The 23,565-nt window shown below is 46.1% G+C and overlaps 1 protein-coding gene across 1 annotated transcript in view; it reads right to left on the bottom strand.

Annotated features, from left to right (window-relative positions):
- LOC147732517 (interleukin-18-like) overlaps window positions 1–23,565 on the bottom strand; it is a 240,707-nt gene that overhangs the window by 51,712 nt on the left and 165,430 nt on the right. Inside the window, exon 3 of the mRNA XM_086957051.1 lies at window positions 8,474–8,632. Coding sequence (XP_086813177.1) covers window positions 8,474–8,632 — 159 coding nt within the window. The remainder of the gene's footprint in view (window positions 1–8,473; window positions 8,633–23,565) is intronic.

The raw sequence follows: 23,565 nt of genomic DNA on the forward strand, positions 1-23,565 counted from the left end.
ATTGACCAACAGGACATGAAACATGTCGACCTCTAGAGTAGAGCAGAGCTAAACTGAATCATTTTGTCAGAGAGCTGCCACTCTTATTGTTTTTAATCAGGTGGATAGCCAGCCTGAATAAAAGTCTTATTTGAACTATCCCATCTGTTTTAATCACTTTTCTAACACATTTACACTATTTAGCCCCCTCACACCCACTGCATCATATGACGAGGAACAAATGATCTCCGCTAAAGAGCCACTTTATGGGTGCCCATTGGGTATTGCAGCGCCGACCCGACGAGGAGCAGGTCCATATGATGAAGCAAGATACCTCGCTTGCAGGGTATATGAGGACCCTAGTTCCGAAAGGAAGTATTCCCTTCCTACCCTTTTCAGTTCATCTGATTGGCACACACAATCAGAGATTCCCTACTCTTGTCTCATTGGTACGGACGATTTCGGAACTGCATACCTTTAGGTGGTAGTACAGAGTTGAGTGGCACAGAGTTGAGTGACGTAGAGTAGAGTGGCGCAGAGTAGAGTGGCGCAGAGTAGAGTGGGGCAGAGTAGAGTGGCACAGAGTAGTGGTGCAGAGAGCAGTGCTGCAGAGTAGAATAGACTGCTTGATAGCACATTTTTTCTTTAAGCCACGCTTCATAGCAGCAGAGTGCACCACAAGTAAGTGCTCAGGAACTCTCTGACTGGGGGAAGAATGAAATAAATGCAGTTTTAACTATAGTTAAATCAACTCTACGCTATGTAATTCCAACAGCACTCCTAAACTTGGTCAACCCTCTTGATTTAGACAGGAGGCTACAGCCTTTGGTCAAACTGAAGTTTCAACCTGTTAAGACCAAGGGCTTGATTTAGATCTTGGAGGACGGGTTACTCCGTCACAGTGCTGAAGGATATCTTGTCCATCGAAATATAAATCCCATTATATCCTATGGGATTTATATTTTGGCAGACGGGATATCCAACACCGTTGTGACGGAGTAACCATCCACCAAGATCTAAATCAGGCACAAAGGCATCTTCCCAAGAAGCAAGATAATAACCATGAACTCTCTAAAACACTGCACTGCACTGGTATGTTTGCTTATGTAGAGATGTGTTACTGAGACTATCCTCAGAAGACCCAGACAATATTTATCCAGGTCATGTGTCATGACGTTCTATAGACAGAATTCCCACCGTAATTTTGACTGGAACTGTATAACACGTCCTGTGTTGTGCTTTCCTGCATTTCTGTCTTAATTGAAAGGATTCTATTCATAAGTTTATGAGTAATTCCACAACCTGAAATGAAAAAAAACATTTAAGATCGCGGAATGGTACCAATATACTCCTCATTGGAAACCTGCAAACCCAATGCCTGATCCGCTTTGAGGGTGACTTTGCGGAAAGGATTGGATGCGGACTATGGGATGTGGAGTGTGGCTTTTTTTCATGCAGTTTTATATAGCGGGAAGTCAGTCCAAAGGTATTGAAGCATTTTACATCAGCACCCGTTACATTACACAAGCTCACATTCATTCATTTTGAAGCCCTTGACAAAAAGTCTCTCAAAGATCCCCGACCCCCTACAATTTGTGAGTGGTATGTGCCTTGAGCTGCCAATGAAAGCTGTGATCCAGGTAGCATGCTTCCAGCCATGAGGCCTGTGGTTCGTTATGAAGTAAAGCCCTGTTCCTCATATACTGACTTGCTAGAGTCTACAAGGTTGGCCCTAATCACAAAAGAATGCGAAAGCAAACATGATTCTTTCGTATGAGGTTTCTATGAACTATTTGTGCCATGACCACTAAGCAAGCTCATCCAAAGAAGAAGACGAGTTGGCAAGCGCTTCGCCAGAGACATACGGGAGTCTTAGAGATCACGGGGGACATCTTTTTTCATTTTACTCCATTCAGGGCCCTGGCACTTCTGTTTTCTCACAGGCCCAGTCTGTTGCCAGTCTCTGAGTATTCCTATAGCAGGGTAATCTGCCTTGCCTTGATATTAGGGGTGGGCGAGGAATTCCACTCTGCTGGCAAAGTTCAGAGAGTTCAGCCCACTCCGTGCGGAGTTCCGCAAAACTCAGTGAAGTGGCGCGTAGTCGAGTTTTTTCTCTTGTGCGACTCACCAATGTTAAGTTAGTGAGCGCTTGCAAGAAAAAAATCGTGCGCTAGACCTCCTCCCAGCAGGTCGTGCCCGCTTGTGTTGAAAAATCTGTTGCTCGCGATGAGGAAGCTGCTGCTCGAGTAGAATGTCTACTCGAGCGCCAGAAAGTAGCAGCCCACTCCGGTGCGATGCTAATTGCTGCTCGCTCTGATTTTACAGCGCGGGACAAACACCCACCGCTTAAAATCAGTGCGAGCAGCGTGACTTGATTGACTACACCGCTGGCAGAAATCCGGGAAGTACGGTGACGTTTTTGCTGCACTGCGCGGAGTTCCGTGGAGTAGAATTCCACAAAGTCCACCCAAGCCTACTTGATATAACCTAGACTGTGGCACAACCACCGAATGAGCAACGCCACCATGCAAATATAGCAGGATGTAAAACACAGTGTAATTAGGTAGCTGAGCACGTCACTGTAATTATGGAAATGGAGCTAGAAATAGGTATACTCAGCAGAAATGTCTTCAAGCACAACACAAAGTGACTACCTGTGATGGAAGATGCTTGCATTGAGAGACATGGACCACCTACTCTCCAGTCCAATGTCTTCGCCTTGGTTTCTCACAAAAATATACCAGCCATTATTTTCCGCTTGATGTTTTAATCTTTAAAATGTGCTTTCATTAAAGGTAGAAATAATGAATGGGCTGGTGTGCCTGCACATATTCAAAGGATGGCTGTAAACGCATTTATCCACCCGATGTCACTACAGGTATTACTGCGGTGCCAGCTGTAACAAGCAAAAGGGATGTGATGGTAGTTAAAGAAGGACAGAGGGTGGGGTGGTGTGGGAGGGGGTGGAAAAGCAGGTAGAAACAGCTTGGAGGAGGCCGGGGGAAAAACCAACACAAGCAACGGCAGAGGTGAATTAGGGACTGCAGAGACATGCGAAAAGTAAAAAAACAGCATGAACATGCCTCATGAAAGAAACATAATTTTGAAAGGCTTGGGTCTCTGCAAAACATGAACCACTCCTCCAGGTATTCACCAAATGTATCCCAAAGCCTTGTTAACCAGTTCCAAAGGGATGTAAATAGTCTTTTAAAGACCTATGAGAAATGCAGGTGAGGCTGAGATAAGATAACAGACCCGGGCCGGTGCCCGGTGTGACAGTCTTTTTTGGTGCCCCACCCATGACCTCATCCTCGGATTCCCTCACAATCACCCTGCAAAAGTGCCCCTCCTCTCTCCAAAGCCCCTCGCTCACATTAATTTCATTTGTTTCACAGAGCTGGTACAGGCTGCTTTACTAATCTACTCAGCTATCCACATAAAATACAGATCTGTTCTTTGCAGCAGGCATATTAACCCTCTGTGCTACTTTATGGTGAGTCAAAACTGCCACTAGACAAAACTGCAATCTCTGTCTCTAGCAGGAACATCAATCACAAGAGTTATTTTGAAATGTTTAATGCTTCCTGAAAGCTGGTTGCAGAAGGTGCTTTAAGTCGTAAGTTATTGCTCAACACAGCACCCCCTGAGTTGAGGGCACCCCTCCAGGTCAGATCCCAGTGCGGCCACACTAGTCGCACCCCCTACGGCAGGCCCTGTGACAGACACTGCCCACATAGCCCACAACAGCTCAAGGACTGTGTGTGTGTGTGTCCTGGACACTGCATCAGCCATGGCTGAGACACGTGAGGGGGGCTGTTAAAGCCTGCTTCGGGCACATATCATACTCTGAAAATGGCAGCAAAATGACGACCTGCCAGAGACGGGAGCAGTGGGGGTAATGGAGGAGCAGAGGCACTATCATGGGATGAAACAACAAGCTGCTGGGAGAGGAAAAGGGAATGGGAGGAGGAGGAGGATGGGCAGGGAGGGCGCAACAGGCAGATTGTCTGGAAGCTGCAGGGAGAAAGCTCTGCTATAAGTGGGACAGAGCTTGTAAAAACACAGCTCTTGTGTGGAGTGTTCAAACACAAATCTAAAAGTTGCTTCTAAAACATTAGCAGTGGAAGGATACAAGTACTTGGTCCATGATGTTGGGGAGGGTAACATACAAGAGGAAGCATGACGCATGCATGCCATGGACAAATGAGGACAAAGGATATGAGAGCGACGATGGAGCAAGCCAACGGGAAGCCTGTGAGCGGGCTTAAGCCCACAGATTGAAAACCACATGTCTTTTCGAGACAGCGCATGCGCTGTCTAGCCAAGACCTAATAAACCACAAAGTTAGGTGTCAATTAAGAACACATGAACTGGGTTTTCAAGATGCATATTAGGGGGTGGGTCAGGGGTGCAAGCAGTGACCCCAATGGGGCAAGTGGGTTGGAGGCATCCCATGCTTTTTGCGATCAGTCCCTCTCCAGGGCCATGAACTGATGGGGTCATAATGAAAATGGAATAACCCTATGATAGCACCTTACTGACTGCCCAACTGACTGACCAGAACTTGGCTGCTGCATAAGGCAAGGACCTCTGTTTTTGTGGTGGATGCACATTCAGTGCAACCTAAAATCACACATTTAAGAAAGTTGTGAAGCAATGGGCTTATCGAAAGCATGTATGTTTCACTAAGGCATGTGTCCTTCTAATAGTGTGGAAGATATATTACTTTGGTGAGTGAGTCCACTCTCTTGATCTATTTCTCTATTTAGTCAGACTTAAGGCATTCTTAAGCTCTCCAACTCAGTGGTGGTAAGTGAGTACAATTGAGAGGGGCGGGGGGCGCACACACACACATGCACACTCACTTACATCCATGCATTCACATACAGACACTCGCAAACACACCCTTTCCCAAAGCTCACTCACAAATACATACATATTCATACATATACACATGCACCAAAAGGTTTAAATAAAACCAATACTTGCCTGCTGCAGCTCTCTGGGAGAAAAGTCTCAGGGGTGCCAGGAGGGTTGGACATGCTGCCTCCTATAATTGGCTGACCTTAGGAAAGTCAAGGAAGGGAGTCAGCAGTTCTTACCTTGTCACAGAGTGGGATGGGGTCAGAGAGACTGCTGACCCCACCCACTCTGTGCCGAGGTGTCCATGATTGACGCTCAGCCCTGGGAACTACAGCGCTTAAAGCTGAAGCTTACAGGTACGAGGCTATCACTGACACTTTCCCTCATCATGAGGGGTAGGGCCTCGAGGATCTTTGCTGAGTTGAAAAAGTCAGGCACACACGAGCTGTGACGGACTCAGCCCAGCAAATTTCAACTCAGGCAGTCAGATGACTTCGCATGTAGCACATGTCTAGCACCCGAGTGCCTGATCTGATAACAAGAGTGTCTGTTAGGCTGACCTTTGCTCAGCCTGATATCTTTAAGATTTTTATGGTTTGCACTCCTCATGAATTTCAATTTTCCATTAAGGAGCATGTTCAAAGTAGCCCTATAACATGAATCCTTTGGACTTAAAGCATACACACCATTAAACAGGAATTGTGACATGCATAGAGTAACCAGTAATCACCGAGCCACCCTCCCTCATTCTCCTAGTTTCTCCTTATGTCTGTCACATTCTATCTCAGTGATCAGATAGACACTTGGGGCCTGATTCACAAAGGTAAACTTACATGTTTGTTTAAGTTTACGCTTTTTCAGTATTCACAAACCTCCGGGGTCAGGGCAGAGAACTCTGCATATAAAAAGAAAGGACAGGTCAATCTTTTTATGTGCAGAGTACTGTGCCCCGACTCTTTGCACTCGTAAACTTACTTTTGAAATGCAATTTTGTGAATACTGAGAAAGCATGAACTTACACAAACATGTTTGTTTACCTTTGTGAATCAGGCCCTTAGTATATATGAACAGGTTGTAAGTGGAAGAGAAATGACAAGTGACTTGGTGACAAAACTGATGCTGCCTTTTCTTGTCTTGACTGCTGAGGTCACAGCCAGTGTGTTGTGCTTTGCCAGGAGTTCTTGTGGTCTTTCCTGTGTATGGGACACAACACTGTAGTTATCCATGGTCCTCAGAAGGAGAAGGCCAGTGTCATAGTTCAAGAACTGAACCATGAAGACTGGCAAGAAGTGGGTATAGATAGGCTTTAGCTGAAAATCTTTGCAAGTATATCCGTAACTCTGAGCACAAATATGAGAACATATATGCAAAGATGATATGACTAGAGTAGCATTGTATCATTTAGCTCCCTGGCTCTGAGACACTTCAGCCTTAGACAATGGTGATGGGAAGATGGGAGTGTAGAAATAAGTGACAGTAAAATGAGTAAAACTAAGAAGCATGGCAGAGGACAAGTAACACAGCAGCCAATCAAGAAGCCTTGCCAGCCCTAGATAGCATGGCTGAAGCCTTGAGGACCATGCCATAATGCAGCCTAATAGTACCGCCCCGTCAAGTCTGACGGTTTGGGCTGTATTCTTATCGGAGCAGGACCAAGGCTGATTTACATACGACTGGTTCCTGTCCGAGGTGGATTAGTGAGCAAAATAAAAGATGGACTGGATTGTGGCCCACCGTAATTACCAGTGGCTGAGATTACTTCAATCATTCCATCCATCTTGTATTCCTTGAGGTCAGGTACCAGGCACATCATGGGTATTCATTTGTCAGTGTATGGTCTTTGCCAGTTTCCAATCTTCGATGGAAGGCAAGGCAAGGCAACTACACCCAACCCAACCACAGAACCAACGCCCCCCACCACCACCCTCCGCGACTGGACCCCAGTCAACACCGAAGACACCATCCGGACGATGAACACCATCAACTCCGGATCACCAACCGACCCATGCCCTCACCACGTCTTCAACAAGGCCGACTCTGTCATCGCACCCCAACTCCGGGACATCATCAACTGCTCCTTCAACACTATCACCTTCCCGGAGAGCTGGAAGCATGCCGAACTCAGCGCTCTACTGAAGAAACCATCGGCAGAACTACCACATCTCGCTGCTCCCATTCCCTGCCAAAGTCATCGAGTAGACCATCAACAGACAGCTGGCCGCCTTCCTCGAGATGAAGGGATCCCTCGACCACTCCCAGTCCGGCTTCCGAGCCAATCACAGCACCGAGACCACCCTCATCGCAGCCACTGATGACATCCAAACCCTGCTCGACAACAAGGAAACAGCGGCCCTCATCCTCCTGGACCTCTCCGCAGCGTTCAATACTGTCTGCCACCGCACCCTAGTACAAGGCATCAGCAACGTCGGAATCCAAGAGAAGGCGCTGGAGTGGATCATCTCGTTCCTCACCGGAAGAACCCAGAGAGTCCGCCTCCCCCGCGTTCAGATCTGAGGCCACCGAAGTCATCTGCTGCGTACCACAAGGCTCATCACTCAGCCCCACCCTCTTCAACGTGTACATGAGCCCCCTCGCAGCCATCGCACGCCAACACAGCCTCAACATCATCTCCTACGCCGACGACACCCAGCTGATCCTCTCCCTCACCAACGACCCCGCCATCGCCAGAACAAACCTACACGAAGGGATGAAAGAAGTAGCCGAGTGGATGAAGAACAGCCGCTTGAAACTGAACTCAGACAAGACGGAAGTCCTCATCCTTGGATCATCACCATCTGCCTGGGACGACTCCTGGTGGCCCCCGGCCTTAGGCAGCGCACCCAAACCAACGGACCACGCACGCAACCTGGGCTTCATCCTGGACTCCTCCCTGTCGATGACCAGACAAGTCAATGTCGTCTCGTCTTCATGCTTCAACATCCTACGCATGCCCCGAAAGATCTTCCGATGGATCCCCACCGAAACCAGGAAGACGGTCACCCAGGCACTTGTCACCAGCCGACTAGACTACGGAAACACCTTCTACACCGGAACCACAGAAATGACTCCAACGCATCCAGAACGCCTCCCCACGACTCATCCTGGACATCCCCCGCCACAGCCACATCTCCGGACACCTGAAAGACCTGCACTGGCTCCCCGTCAGCAAAAGAATCACGTTCCGCCTCCTCACCCACGCACACAAATCCCTCCACGACCTAGGCCCCAGGTACCTCAACAGCCGCCTGACCTTCTACACTCCCACCCGCCAACTACGTTCGACCACCCACGCCCTCGCCGCCGTTCCACGGAGAGCCACCATAGGAGGAAGATCCTTCTCTTACCTGGCAGCCAAGACCTGGAATTCCCTCCCAATCCACCTCCGTCTTACCCAAGACCACCTCTCCTTCAGGAAGCAACTCAAGACCTGGCTGTTCGAGCAGTAGCGGACCCCCCCCCCCCAACGCCTTGAGACCCTCCGGGTGAGTAGCACGCTATACAAATTTCTTAATTGATTGATTGATTGATTAACTATGATCCACCTTGATAATTGTATTATGAGGGAAACATTTTTTATCATTTCTTTCTGTAAATATGTGTGTAGCAGTAAGCCAAACTCTTAGCACTGTACCCTGTCCGATGAGGTGGTGCTCGAATTTGGCCAGACAGCACTGTTCATTCTCCGGGTAGGCCACCAGCATCAGCTTCGAGTAGTTTCGAAAAACTACCTGCCTTGGGTTGGAGTGAGGTACATTTTTCCAGTGATCTGATTCCAGATCCGTCAGGAAATCTAAAAAGCACATAATGCAAGAAGACATATATTATATTGATGCTTAAGGTATGTTTAAAAATGTGCATATTAATGTAGGTCTTAAAAGAATAAATGAAGTGAGGACAATTACTCAGTCAACTAGAAAAATTACTATACTTACATTAACTACTATTGGCTTCCTGAATTATTCAAGCATTACAATTCTTGAATATGGTTAGGAAGGAGGCAGAGAAAAACTGTGTAATATATTTGGAGGCATTTGCTAACAGAATAATTGTGCCCATGGAGTGGCTATAAACAGCCCTTTTAAATGCCCATGCCTTCATTTTTTGCCAACACGTTTGACTCAGCCCCATGACCCCAGAATCAGCAATTAACAGCAGTTACCACATTAAGCATAGGATATTAACACTTAAATAGGTGCATCTATATTAAAGTATACTGACTTTAGAATAACAAGGTTAGCTGCACCTAATATAGCTGAAATAGTGTACAATGCATTAATTCATTTATACTGTCACTTTAGGACATCTAGGAACATATTACACAAAATGTCCCTGGGGTGCAACCGGCATGTGCGCCCTCCTTCTTCATGCCGGGGCACAGAAGGGGCTGGAGGCTCTTGTGCAGCCCCTTCTGTAATAAAGATTTCACCAGCACAGCACACTAACATCCTGACATATGGCTCAAAACATAAAGGGAGTGATGTCAAAGAAGTCCAAAGACCTAGTCAGAAAATGTGAGAAAAGTGTTTCATTGTGTGATGTTGCTGTGCAACCTCATCCATGTTATAAACTCAGTGCCTATACTGGGTCGAGTCAGATTCAATTGAACAACCTTAGCTCAACCCTGGGAAGCTGTGTCAGGCTTTATCAAAAGAACAAATGTATAGAATTAAGAAGTACCAAAACAGTTGAATAAGGAGAAAATCTAACACAATGAAAATCTGATACAAAAACCTACTGTATGGCTCTGGAGATATGAATTTTTAAAGTAACCAATACATCTCAGCTTTTCACTGAGTGCAATAAAATCATTGTAATGGATCGTAATAGCGGTAAACTTTCAAAACGTTTATAAAGTTGTAAACAACTACTTAAGCCCTCTTGGGGTGGCCAACAGAGAGCTAGTTACAGGGACTAACCACAAAAAGAGAGACATGGGAGTGAGCCTTCTCTAGCTCCCTAGTATATACGTTGAAACTCACAAGAAGAGAAGGACTAGCAAATATTACAAAAGGAAAAAAAATAGAGAAGGGCAAGAGTCGAATAAATACTCACTTTATGTTAAGTATTTTTTCAGGATATACTTATTCTAGTATTAGGAAAATCATTAGATTTTTTAAGACTGCCCTCGCCTACTATGTACTGGCATGCTTCATCATAGGGCCACTATGAACACCCAGGTGCAGACCAACACACTGGGTGGAGCCCTGATATATTTTTGGGGAAAAGAAGAATAAACCAAGAAGGAGGAAAAAAGTTTTCCAAGGGAGGGATCCCTAATGCATAGAAAATTGTGAATTAAAACTGTCTAAGAGGGTACTACGACAACTCATTTCTTAGTGGTCCCCCTTGACAGGATTAAAATAAAGGTATTGGGTGTCTAGGAGGAGTTACAGCTCCTGTATCCCATCCACTAACACCAACATGTTTCAGCCAATTTCTATTGCCCTTGTGGGTCACTGGCCTTCCTCAGGGTCGCAATACCTTGTGATTATTTAATTTACTCTTGGTCAGATTTTGATCGACATCAAAAATGGTTTGAAAGACCGTATTTGTTTCAGGAGAGTAATCACACGTCGGAGGATGTGAAGTGGTTTTTGGTTGGAGATGCCAACCCTTGAAGACTGTTTGACTACGGGGCGGTGTCCCCAGATCGGTCCCGGGTTGAAAGATTCACTATAGAGACTCAGATGCAAATGGCAAGTGTGATTACTTTTGAGAAACAAGTAAGGTCTTTTAAACCATTTTTGATGGAGGGTCATCAAGCCAAGCGCCAAAGCCAGTGGCAGGCACTGTAATAAATCAACAATGCCTTTAGGCTCAAATTCCAAAGCTCTCAATCATGGCTTGTTAACAGATTTTATAACGGGTCGTGACTGAGAGCTCTGGAATTAAGACTGAAGGCAATGCGTGTTTCTTTTAGTTACCTTTTTTGTCTTGATTGCAGTCAGTGCAAATCCTCCAGGAACATCAGCCAGCTCCTCTCTCCAAATCCTGATGCTGCTTTCATTTTGCATTATGAGCAGAATGAGGGCAGTGCCAGGATTGGCGGAGAGGGCTGCCTCAGCACTCCAGCAAGCACTGGGGGCCTGTGTCTGCTCTCAACCTCGTAGTCTTAAACAGCTGGGAGGACACTATGCATGCCAGGCTGGCCATCGCAAGATTGCAGGCCAAAGTAGCATGCACAGTGTAAACTGGTGGAGTGAGCAACACTCCTCTGCTGCCAGTCGATGGCACTGATCCCACCCCCAAACACTGCTCGGGCTGGGAGCAGTGAAAAAGTAAATGGTAATTGATTTTATTACCATTTTGTTTATCACTTTTGCTCCACTGGCAGCACGGGGTGACGTTCCTCTGCCTTAATGGAAGGGCCACTGCTGGTGGCAAAGGGAGAAAGCAGTGATGAAAAGAACCAGCAAGAGTGTGATAAGGGGGCAGGGAGTGTATTGTAGAAGAAAGAAGCCTGAAGTCAAATTAAGGCTAGGCAGGAAACGTTGGGCCCTGGAACGTTTTTATACAAATTAGGCACTGCCGAACAGTAAGCCTAAGAGGTTCCGGGAAAACAAGAAATACTCCCATATGAAACCCAAGCCCAACTGGGAGGTAGAAAAGAGGACCAAAGTTGGAGAAAACCCAACCACACAAAATAAAGTGTAAGGGCGCAAACCCAGTTGCCAAATATTAACAAAGTCCATACCCTTTGTGGCAGAAAGCTGAGCAAGAGCAGGGTATCCTTCAAACAACCCCTATCTCCTCCAGTATCCCACTGAAAGGGTAACAGCATTCACAATGTGGTCTTAACCACGCATAAACTTTACCACCTGTCCATTACGAAGCATTCATTTTTACCATGCATGTCTATACCACAAAAATTGTTACCACAAAACTGCCTTTACCATGCATGCCTTACAACAAAAATGTTAGTATATTGCAGGTAACTGTAAATGTTACAGGGATATTATAGTTAGGCTCAGGTTTGACGTATACAAAACCAGTGAAATTCCGCTGTTATAGTTAGCGGAGCTAACTATAACCTCTGAGCTAACTATAACACATGCCTCCGCAATATACTGCTTATGAGCTCACATATTACATCATTAATGAAATGCTCAGTGACATCTTTGATTACATAACCACGCGGCCCCCACACTCATTGCTATTTTAAGGCCCAGGGAGGTATCGGTCCCCGGAGCGCGGAGCCCCCCACACTTTAATAATTCATAGCCCCGGGGAGTTGGCGGTCACTGAGGCTACGGGGTGGGGGGGGGGGGGTGTGAGTGGGGCCCCACATTGGTAGGCTGTGGGGGGGTCCATGTGGCCCAGTGAAATTTAAGTTTCAAGCCCTGTTTTTATATTATTTATTGCCCTGGGGAGGGTACGTTCCCGGTCCTTCGGGGAACACGCATTTATTTTGAATAAAAACCCAGTGAGGCTGCAGGGGGGTCTGTATGGCCCCTGCATAATTTAAGTTTCAAATCCAAGGGAGGTGGTGGGCCCTGGGACTGCAGGTGGTCCATGTGGCCCCAGGCTTCCATTATTGATAAAGCCCCAGGGAGTGGCCAGTAGGGCCTCCCCCACATCAGTTTACTTGGTTACCACGGGGCAGTGACGGTCCCCGGGATGTGGGGGGCGCCACATGGGGGGACCATTCGGCCCCCTTAAATGTAATAAATTGCTTTGAGAAGGTGGCAGTCCCCGGGGCTGCGGAGGTCATGTGGGGCCCCATATTGATATAATGTTTTGCCCCAGAGAGGTGGCGGGCCCTTTGGGCCTGCCTCCATTTATTTTACATAGTGCTCCAGAGAGGTGGCGGTCCCTGGGGCTGGGGGGGGGGCGCGTGCCTCCACATTAACTTAACCCTAGTGCCCCTGGGAGGTGGCAGTCTCTGGGGTTGTGGTGGGCGCACAGGCCCCCACATTACCTTAGCTAAACTTGCCACAGGAATTTTGCTGTCCCGGGGCACAGGGCGGGACGGGCCCAGCCTGCACACATATGAAAGTGCCCCAGGGAGGAGGCAGTCCCCGAGGCTTATGATCAGCCATAGTAGAAGGGGGCCATGCTCCCCTCCTTTACATAGTGCTCATGCCCCCGGGACCTGGCCCACCCAGGGGCCTATTAATAAAGAAGCCTGGGAGTCCGGTTTAGGATGGGTAAGGGTTTTGGGTGGCAAGTGTATTTTTAGAGTTTAGGGTGGGTAAGAGTAATTGGGTGGCAAGTGTATTTTTATGGTTTAGGGGATTGAGTTTAGGGGCTGAGGGTAAAGAAGGTAAGATATATACATATATTATATATATATATATATATATAGCTATATACACACACACATATGTATGTATGTGTGTTTATATATATATTTATATCAAAATACTTTCATTTTCGTTGTAAAGACATATGCGTGTTAAACATTTCCGTTCATGGATGCATTGTAAAGGCATGCGTGGTAAAGGCATACGTGTTATGTCCGTAGGGACCCTGCAAGGCAAATCTTAGAAACAAATTACCTCAAGGGTATACCAAGAGAAACTAAAGACACCCGCCCTTGTAGGCTACAAGGATCACTGCACCATCCTGTCAACCACTCATGGTGCTCGAAAAGAGAAGCGCAGACTAAGTGAGTCACAATAAGAATTAATCCCACTGAAAACAGAAGTCAGCCAGCCTTTGCCCAGCCGTCTCTGAACTCCAAAAAAAGGGAGTCCAACATAATCGGGAAGGTAGGAGGCCATGTCAGGCTCAGAAGAATTTTTATCTTGCAGCAAGTGACCCGCCGTACCAGTGGAAGACGAGAGAGAGATAAACAAACCACCGAAGATAGAAGGGCTCCAGACCTCGGTGAAAGAATGAGCCACAAGCATCAGCAGCCCCTCCTAATGTAACAAGACACCAAAGCCTATAGAATCCCAGCACTTAGCAAGTCCCAGACGTTACCACCTTCATGGAATCAGAATCATGGAGTTGGGGCAGGTCGAGAATCACTAAAGTCTGCTCCCCCCCCCCACCCCTAAAACATCCAGACACAACACATCGGAAGAGTCCAGAATGATAGGAAGTAGCATGGAGAATCTGAGAAGCACTGGCCTTGGCAGCGACAGCCAAGTGGCACAGCGCACCAGAAGAGGCAGTGGTATGCTCTGCAGGTGCTGCCACAACGCACTAACTGGGAAGAATAGACTGGCAGGACAGACACAAACCAGACCCAATGCCTGTAGTCGAAGACCTTTTTAAAAGGAAGCCTTATCGGCCCAGGCCCAATACCAAATTTGCAAGGAAGGAAAGCCCCCAAGCCTTGGCCTCTGACTGGCAGGGAACACTGCACCCCCACCTAATGCCAGGAGCAGCTTCCAACAGAGGCTGCAGGAGAAAAAGAAAAGAAACGCTATATGAGAGGCCCTGCCAGGCCCACAGAGCAATGTCTGCATTAGCTGCTGGGCTCCACTCTCTTTGGGGCCTGAGGAGGGAGGAGAGAGAGCGGAAGTAGGACGACAATTTTGTTTTATCTACGTCACATGGTGCAGAGGTGGCAGTGCTCCCACCTCATACAGTAGGGACTGGTATCAGGAAGGGCTGAGGAGGTAATGTATTGTTCATGGCCTGGGTACCCAAATGATTTGACCTCAATATATTTACACATTTCAACTCATTACCGGAAATAAAAATGCATTCGGTTCCAGGCTTACATAAGATACGGTAAAAAAAAATCATACGTTACCCTCATCGTCTTCTTTTTATCCAGATTCATAAAAAATAAATTGAGAAAATATGTTAGTTGCGTAAAATGTAAAATGAATAACATGCTGTCCTGCCCCCCTGCCCTAGCGTAGCTGCAGCAATAAATTTGCTTTGCATTAATAATACTCATCTGGCCTTTTGTAACAACGTTATATTTAATGCAGAACATGAAACGTCTAACAAGTGACTATTATTGCTGATTAAATGTGGTATTCATGTTGTCAATTTCAAGATGCTATAGGACCAATGAGTGACACTCTGCGCTATTTTCTCCTTTAGGTACTGTGATTATACCTTGATTTAACTATTCGTTATCAAAGTTTGACCAAATATCTCTTAATGATGCAAATGACACTCAGTTAAGGCGATAGGAATCAAGTTGAAAAATGTTCAAGGAATTTGTTTTGCAATGAGAGAGTAAGATGAACAATTGTTTAATGCCACATATCACAGCTGAAGAAGAAATCAATGCATATAGAAAAAGATGAAAGATGATCCCAATTCGTAATCCAGGAAGCTACAGTAAAATAAAACAATCCTCACTTTAATGAAAGACAAGAAAGGTTTAAAGGAAATATGCATTAAGTAAAACAGTCTTGATTTCTTGACAACATTCACTTGTGACACAAGCATTTGCAATGCAATAGGTCTCGCATTAGGAAAGTTTGAGCCATTGATATTATAAATGACACATTTTTTATTTATGTTTTGTTTTTGAAAATAGCGAAATTAATAGCTTTGTCATTTACAATGTCAATAGTTCTAACTTTCGCAAATGTGACACCTATAACATTTGTAATGCAATATGTGTTGTATTTACGTGACTTACATGTATTGATATTACAAATAACAATGGCTTTTAATTATTTTTCAATAATTAATGCTTAAATAAAAGTTATTGTAATGTGTAATGGCAATAGCTTAAAGTTTTTAAAATAACTTTTGTGAAGATTATTGGCCAGATTCATCAAGGAGCCGTTTTGCGAGTCCTTAATAGCGATTATTAAGGAATCGCTATTAAGGACTTGCAAAATGGGATTCATGTAGGAATCGCTAAATAAATTACGATTCCTACACATTCCTTATTTGCGATTAGCAAATTGCTAATCGCAAATAAGGAATAACTCCCCATTCATTCCTATGGACCTAAAGGCCCATAGGAATGAATGGGGAGTTATTCCTTATTTGCGATTAGCTATTTGCTAATCGCAAATAAGGATGCGATTGCAAGGGTGCCAGGGGTGTCCAAAGGACACCCTGTAGCACCCCTGAAATGAAAATGTCGAGTTATGTTGGGCATACACATGTCCAAAGGACATGTGTGTGTGTAACATACAACTGAGAAAAATGCACAAAAGTGCATTTTTCTCAGTTTTCGCTATTTACCACGAAGTCTGACTTCGCGGTAAATAGCGGCAAAAAATAGCGAATTCGCAATTTTTAATTGGGTCATGAATAGCATTTAAGGAATCTCAAATTGAGATTCCTTAAATGCGATCGCAATTTGAAAAATCAAATTTTTTTGCGATTTCTCAAATTGCGAGTACATGACCCAATGATGAATTTCAAAATGCCATTTTTGCGGGCGAAAAACGGCCGAATTCTGCGATTCGCACTGTTTGCGCCCGCAAAAATGCTTCATGAATCTAGCTGTATGTTCAGTGTATTTTATTGTTACGAAAATCCAAGAACAGAAGTGAAATATTAACATCTTTTTGTTACATTTGTAATAAAGCTTGAAACATTGAGAGAACATATTTGAACCAGGTGTTGTTAAATGGTTGCACAGATTGATGCTGTGGTGGCGCTGAGTGATGTTGTGATGGCGAACGAGTAATGCTGTAGCGTTCAGTGATGCTGTGGTAGCGCATAGTCATGTTGTGGTGCCCCTGAGTGATGCTGTGGTGGTGCGGAGTGATGCTGTATGCTATGCTATGCTATGTTTTGTTTTGCTATCCTATGCTTTGATTTGTTATGCTATGCTATGCTGTTTTGTTATGCTATGCTATGTTTTGTTATGCTATGCTATGTTCTGCTATGCTTTGTTATGCTATGTTTTGTTATGCTTTGCTATGTTTTGTTGTGTTTTATTATGCTATGGTTTGTTTTGCTATGCTATGTTTTGTTATGCTATGTTTTGTTGTGTTTGGTATGCTGTGTTTTGGTATGCTATTATATGTTTTGTTTTGCTATGCTATGTTTTGTCAAGCTATGCTATGTTTTTGTTGTGTTTTGCTATGTTTTGTTATGCTATGTGTTGTTGTGTTTTATTATGCTATGTTTTGTTATGTTATGCTATGTTTTGTTATGCTATGCTATGTTTTGTTTTGCTATGCTATGCTTTGTTTTGTTATGCTATGTTTAGTTTTTCTATCCTATTCTTTGTTTTGTTGTGTTTTGGTATGCTATGTTATGTTTTGTTGTTTTGCTATGCTATGCTTTGTTATGCTATGCAATGTTTTGTTATGCTATGCTATGTTTTGTTGAGTTTAATGATGCTATGCTTTGTTTTGTTTTGCTATGCTATGTTTTGCTATGCTATGTTTTGTTATGCTATGCTAAGCTTTGCTTTGTTATGCTATGCTATGTTGTGTTTTGTTATGCTAAGCTATGTTTTGTTGTGTTTTGTTATGCTATGCTATGCTCTGCTTTGCAATGCTATGTTTTGTTATGTATGCTAAGTTTTGTTGAGTTTTGTTATGCTCTGCTATGTTTTGTTGTGTTTTGCTATGTTTTGTTATGCTATATTTTGTTATGCTATGCTTTGTTTTATGTTATGTTATGCTGTTTTGTTATGTTATGCTATGTTTTCTGCTATGTTTTGTTGTGTTTTGTTATGCTATGCTATGTTTTGTTATACTATGCTATGTTTTGTTTTGCTATGCTTTGTTATGTTATGCTATGCTTTGTTTTGTTATGATGCAGCCTGCAGCTTGAATGGGACTGTATTTTCTTGGACTTGCTCGAGTAATGGTGTGATCCGTGGCTCCTGTACGCTGGGATTGGTGCAGCCTGTAGTTTTTCCGATGCTTGAGTACTGCTGTAGCCTGTATCTTGCTGCACTTGATGCATGATGCAGCCTATAGCTCGAATGTAATTATATTTCTGTAAGCTTTAAGCTTTAGTACTTCTGTAGCCTGTAGCTCCATGTACCTGATGCCTGTTGCTAGGGCGACTGACTCCGGAAGCTGGGGAACACGGTTCGATCCCTGGCACGGGCGGCAGATTAGTCCAGCACCATGTGACTCTGGGCAATAGCTTGCTTAATCTTCCCGATGGCCCCCAGCGCCTAGAGACCCTAACGGGTGATTGTGCGCTTTACAAATGAGGATTATTATTATTATTATTATTATTATTATTATTATTATTATTATTATTATTATTATGTAGCTGATGCCTGTTGCTACCTGTACCTCAGAAGAGGCCTGTGGCTCTATAAGCTTTAGTACTTCTGAAGCCTGTAGCTCCATGTACCTGATGCCTGTTGCTGCCTGTACCTCGGAAGAGGCCTGTGGCTCTATAAGCTTTAGTACTTCTGTAGCCTGTAGGTCCATGTACCTGATGCCTGTTGCTGCCTGTACTGCAGAAGAGGCCTGTGGCTCCTTAAGCTTTAGTACTTCTGTAGCCTGTAGGTCCATGTACCTGATGCCTGTTGCTGTCTGTACCTCAGAAGAGGTCTGTGACTCTATAAGCTTGAGTGCTTCTGAAGCCTGTAGCCCCCTGTTCCTGATCCCTGCTGCAGCCTGTACCTCAGATGAGGCCTTTCGCTTTCAGTGCTTGAGTGCGGCTGTAGCCTGTTGCTCGCTGTACATGACCCCTGGTGCAGCCTGTACCTGGGATGAGGCCTTTAGCTGTCTATTCTTGAGTGAGTAGTGCTGTAGCTCGTTGCTCCATTTACATGAACCCTGATGCAGTCTGTAGTTCAGATGAGGCCTGCAGCTCTCTGTGCTTGAGAAGCGGGCGAGGATGTGGCCTAACGGTCAGAGCAGTCAAACTTGAAGCTGGGGAACTGGGTTCTTGTCCCAGCAGGCACGCTCACCACCCTGTGATTCTGGACAAATCACTTAATATCCCCGTGTCTAACAAAAAATGAATGTGCCCCATTGTAACGCAACTGGTGCTCATGGAAAGTGCTCTAATACCTTCATGCACTGATGCAACCTGTCGTTTTCTATGATAGCATCTCGCTGTAGCCTGTGGCTCCCTGCAGTCGGTTCATGAGTAGAATGTAACTGGGATGAGGCCTGTAGCTCTCTGTGCTATAGTACTGCTGTACCTGTCTCTCCCTCTACTCGAGCACTGATGCAGCCTGTAGTTTTCTATGCTTACATACTGCTGTAACCTGTAGCTCTCTGTAGTCAATCCGCGAAGAAGCCTGTACCTGGGATAAGGCCTATAGCTATAGCTCTCTGTGCTTGAGTACTGATGTTGCCTGTCCCTCCCTTTTCTCGAGCACTGATGCAGCCTGTCGTTTTCTATGCTTGCGTCTCGCGGTAGCCTGTAGCTCACTGTAGTCGATCCCTGAAACAGCCTGTACCTCAGAGGAGGCCTGTAGCTTCCAGTGCCTCAACCCGCTCTCCTGTGCCTGTCTCTCCCTGTATTCGAGCACTGATGCAGTATGTCGTTTTCTATGCTTGCATTTCCCTGTAGCCTGCAGCTCCGTGTAGTCGATCCATGAGGCCTGTAGCTCACATGCCCTCAGCCTGCTCTCCTGTGCCCGTCCGCCCCAGTGCTCATTGACGCGCCCTGCTGTTTCCTAAAGATCCAGGTTTCCTTTCAAGTCACCTGTCGGATCTGAGATAAGACATAGTAGCCAGACACAGACATAGGCTGCCATAAAATGCAGATGTGGCTTGTACGGAGAATGCTTCGACATGTCGGGCTCGGAATGCTGGGTTTGCGCCGCTCTAAATGAAAGAGGCCCTTTTAGCATTTCCAGAAATGCTACATGTTTAACTTAGTCTCAAATGACCACATAAGCATTTAGTGTCTGCTTCTGGGAATCCGAGAAAAGCCACACTCTCAAGGCTGGTTCGTCTTGAAGGGGAACAGTGCCAACAACAGGGCTCTCATTGTACTCAGACGCCATATCCTCTGCCATTATACTGTCCCTTTTATATTGTCTTTGCTGAAAACTAGAAGCTAGTTAGCCGGCTGGGTGAAGCTTATCTACTATTTATGCGGCCGTCAAATAAATAGAAGTATAGCTCTGTGTAGCCAGTGGCAGACAAATTGACACTTCCACGTCATGTGTCCTCCTGACAGAAAATGGCAGCATTCCAAGGATGGTGCAGTAGGACAGCTCCTGAGTGGACAGTTCTAAGGGATCACAACTTCAGCCACCCTGGCCTTGAAACAAACAGTTCTTTGCGTGCTGCTTTTTCACGTTTCAAAAAGAAACACATCTACAAGGCATCTAATACAACTTGTTACTAGTTGAAAACAAGTAGATACAAGCTCTTGGCATTGCTGTGGGGAGGAAAAATGCGAGACACGGCCTGGCGGCCGTGAAAAGTGTGAAGCAGTGGGCGGGGAAGGAGAAATGGGAGACAAGGCCTGGCGGCCGTGAAGTGAGAAACAGTGGACGGGGGAGCGGAGCCCTTTGAAGTGAAGCTCTCGGAGGCAGGCAGCTCGGGAGCGAGGGAAAAGCGCGTGCTTGTGTTCACGTGAACTATTTGAAATCCGCCAAGAGTTTGAGAACTTATTTTGCCCACTATAATTCTCCCCTATTGTGAGAAGTTGGCCTGATATATGATGTCTCAAATTTTGGGGGCACCTTGTATCAGTCCAAACAATCCCTTATGGTGATGGTTGTAAGTCAACCTTATAGACAAGCTATCCCAAGGGTAGCATGGACTAAGCAGCCTTAAAGGCTTAACTCAAGAGGTCGTGTTAAGCAAGCTGTTTTACCAATCACAATCCTGTAATATCAAATGAAAGGACACCACACAAGTTATATAATATAAAAACATATGTATTTATTACTAGAATAATCCTCTGTACTCTTTATGAGTGCAGAGGCACAAGCGTTTAAACAAAAGCACAGTTAAACATATAAAAGTTGCACAATTATGGATGAGGCCCAGGGGCCACGCAAACCATATATTAAAAAGGTGGTATAAGAACTACCAATCGAACAGTGGTTAGGCCTAGGGCCTAGGGAATCGCTGGGAACAGTCGGGACTAGCAATGCTGAAGTCGGGAAAAGCCCGCGGATTCGGGTGCAGCGCTTAAAGCACACACATGCACCAATGCAATGTCAATGGTGCGTAAAAGTTATAAAGTTACTGTTTAAGGAACCTTCCGACAGACCTAGAAGGACAAAACTTTAGACACATACACTAGAGGTGTGTACCTGTGTAGGAACACCGGCGTTGCTGAGTTACCTCACCCACAGGAAGCGGGTGCACAGGTGCGAAGTAGTGTTGGGTTTCATCACGCAGGCCGATGGTGCCTGAAGATGAAGATGCTGCAGGCGTCGAGAAGAGAAGTGTCCGGTGTGATCCAAGGGTGGATCGAAGATAAAGATGATCTGAAAGCAGAGGGGACAAAGTCTGGGTCACTCAGCAGTGACCAGGGTGGAACCAGGAAGGAACCAGGCAATGTCGGGAGCTTTCAGTTTGATGTCGTGAAGCTTGTCTCCGCTGCCACGTGGACTCTGGGGCACCGAGGATGTCCAGGAGTGAATCATGAACTGTCCCACGAAGGCTCTCACTGTTGGCAGTGTCGGCTTCCAGATTGGAGCAAACAACCCTTGGCAAGCGCAACCCACGCAGGACTCGAAAATCGCTTAATACTCTGAACAGGAGGGTCAGAGCGGGTGTTCCTTTTCAGGGGAGCGAGGGCAAGTCTGGAGCAACCAGTCTCACAAGTTAGATTTCGAGGTTCGTCGGTACAGGTGCCAAAAGCCAACGTGCAAGCGACCGGACCAACGCGTTGAGCCAAAAGATGCAAAAGGGTCCCACGCAGCACTCAGTGAGTGTAGAGGGTTGAGCTTCGGTGCAAGAGTGGCTCAGGGCTGGGGCTTCTCAGACCCCAATGCACAGCTTCAAGGGGGCCTCGGATGCTGCACGGTCAGCGCCTCGTGGTCTTTCCAAGATGGCGGGCCCCACACTTCAGGTCACCTCCACGGGTCTCAGATCTGCAGGGACTGTGGATCGGGCTGTTAGAAGGCAGGCACGCTGGGTCTTGTCGATCTCTGTCGCTCAAGTTCTGGCGGGAACTGCAACAAAGCAAATGTCGAGGTGCTGGATGGTGCCTGTTTGCACAGGGTGGTCACTCCTTGACCACAAGGGAGATTCTTCAGTCTTCTACGTCGAGTAGGATGTCGAAGGGTCCAGAGTTTTGTTTCATAAGTTTCAGTCAGGATAATCTGAGTGCGTTGGCACTGCTCCCATTCTTATACCAATCTAGGGGGCTGGATTACCTGCTAGGTCCCTCCTATGGGTGGGACCCAGGAAGGGGGTGGTTACACCCCTTTCCCTTTGTCCAGGGTAGCGCTGGGACTGGGGCTGGTGTGCCCCAGAACCGGTTTGACCGGATTATGCAAGGGGAAGCCTTGTGCACCCCAGGCACTGTCTAGTTTCTTTCAGCCCTCCCTGCCCCAATACACTATCTCCTGTCTGGGGTGGTGTAGCACCTCCCCGCGACAGGAAACCCTTTGTCCAGGCCTCCTCTGCCAAGTTTCGGTCAGCAGCAGGAGGTCAGACTTGTGTCGGTGGCAGCAGCATTTATTTTGTGATGCTGAGGCTCTGGTTAGGATTAACCGCGTTTTAGTAAAGTAACATGTCTTCTCCCTCTAGAAGGGTGGAATGCTATCCCCGTTGACAGGACTGTCGAGGGGATAGTATTACAAATCGTATGACACCTTACACGACATGTTTTGATAAAGCCAAACCAAGGTTAGCACATAACCGCGATGGATTATAATGCACTTAAGAGTATATGGTATGGCATTATCCCGGAACAGCTAAGGGAGTTGTTCCCGACAGCTGCAGACAGGCTCAGCTCATGCTCGAGCACCATCTCACGTTAAACCAAGCATTCTGCCTCAAGGATTGATAAGGCCTGCCATAGAAGTGACTTATAGGCTTATATATGTCCAGATATAGGTTGAGATATAGGTATACTATATCTAAACAAGAGGTGATTACACCAACTTGCCCCAGCTGAGTGATCAGCCAGTTGTGTCAATTTAAGAACCAGCCAGGGGTGGCAAAAGATATGCTGCAGCCCCTGGTAGGCCTTGGATGCACCTATGCCCTTGGCACCTATAGTGCACTGTATAGGGGCTTACAAGGTGTCCAGTACCAATTTGGTTATGCACCTAGGGTGCATGGAGTCCATTTTAAGGAGAGAGCAGATAGCCTGGGGCCCTGATTAGCATGTAACCAGGCCAACTAAGTCGAAAACCAGCTAAACACAAGGCAAAAATTCTGGGGTAACCATAGGCAGGTGTCCACCTTCCTACACAACCCCCCCCAAACGAAAGGAGATAAGGCTATCCTTGTCCAGGTAAGCCTATATTGCCTGAGTGGCCACATAAGGAAGTACCTACACTAGCATGGTTACCCCCTGTCTCATGGTCCACTAAGCAATCCCTCACCCTTGGGGTATTAGAGGTAAGCATGGGCGGAAAATCCGTTCCGCTCGCGGATTTTGCGGATTTTCGGTAAATTCGCAATCCGCGAACGCTCGCGAATTTACCGAAAATCCGCAAATTCGCACGCAGCGGATTTTTTTTTTCGTGGTGATACAATTTTGCGGCGCGCGGCGTTTACTTACCGTCATTCAGCGTTTGCCGAGTTGTTTTTCTTGATATTTTGCGAGTGCTGCGCCATTTTGGATCTTGCTGCGAGATCCCGCGGGAATTTGGCGAGCGCAATTACATAATCGCGGCTTGCCAACTTGCACAGCGAGAGTTTGTCAACGCAAGTACGCCGTGATCACGTATCGCGGTACTTCGCAATTGCGAGCTTGGAGATGCGGCGAGCAGCA

This window comes from Lissotriton vulgaris, chromosome 2_1 (genome assembly GCF_964263255.1).
Source record: "Lissotriton vulgaris chromosome 2_1, aLisVul1.2, whole genome shotgun sequence".
Taxonomy (NCBI): Eukaryota; Metazoa; Chordata; class Amphibia; order Caudata; family Salamandridae; genus Lissotriton; species Lissotriton vulgaris.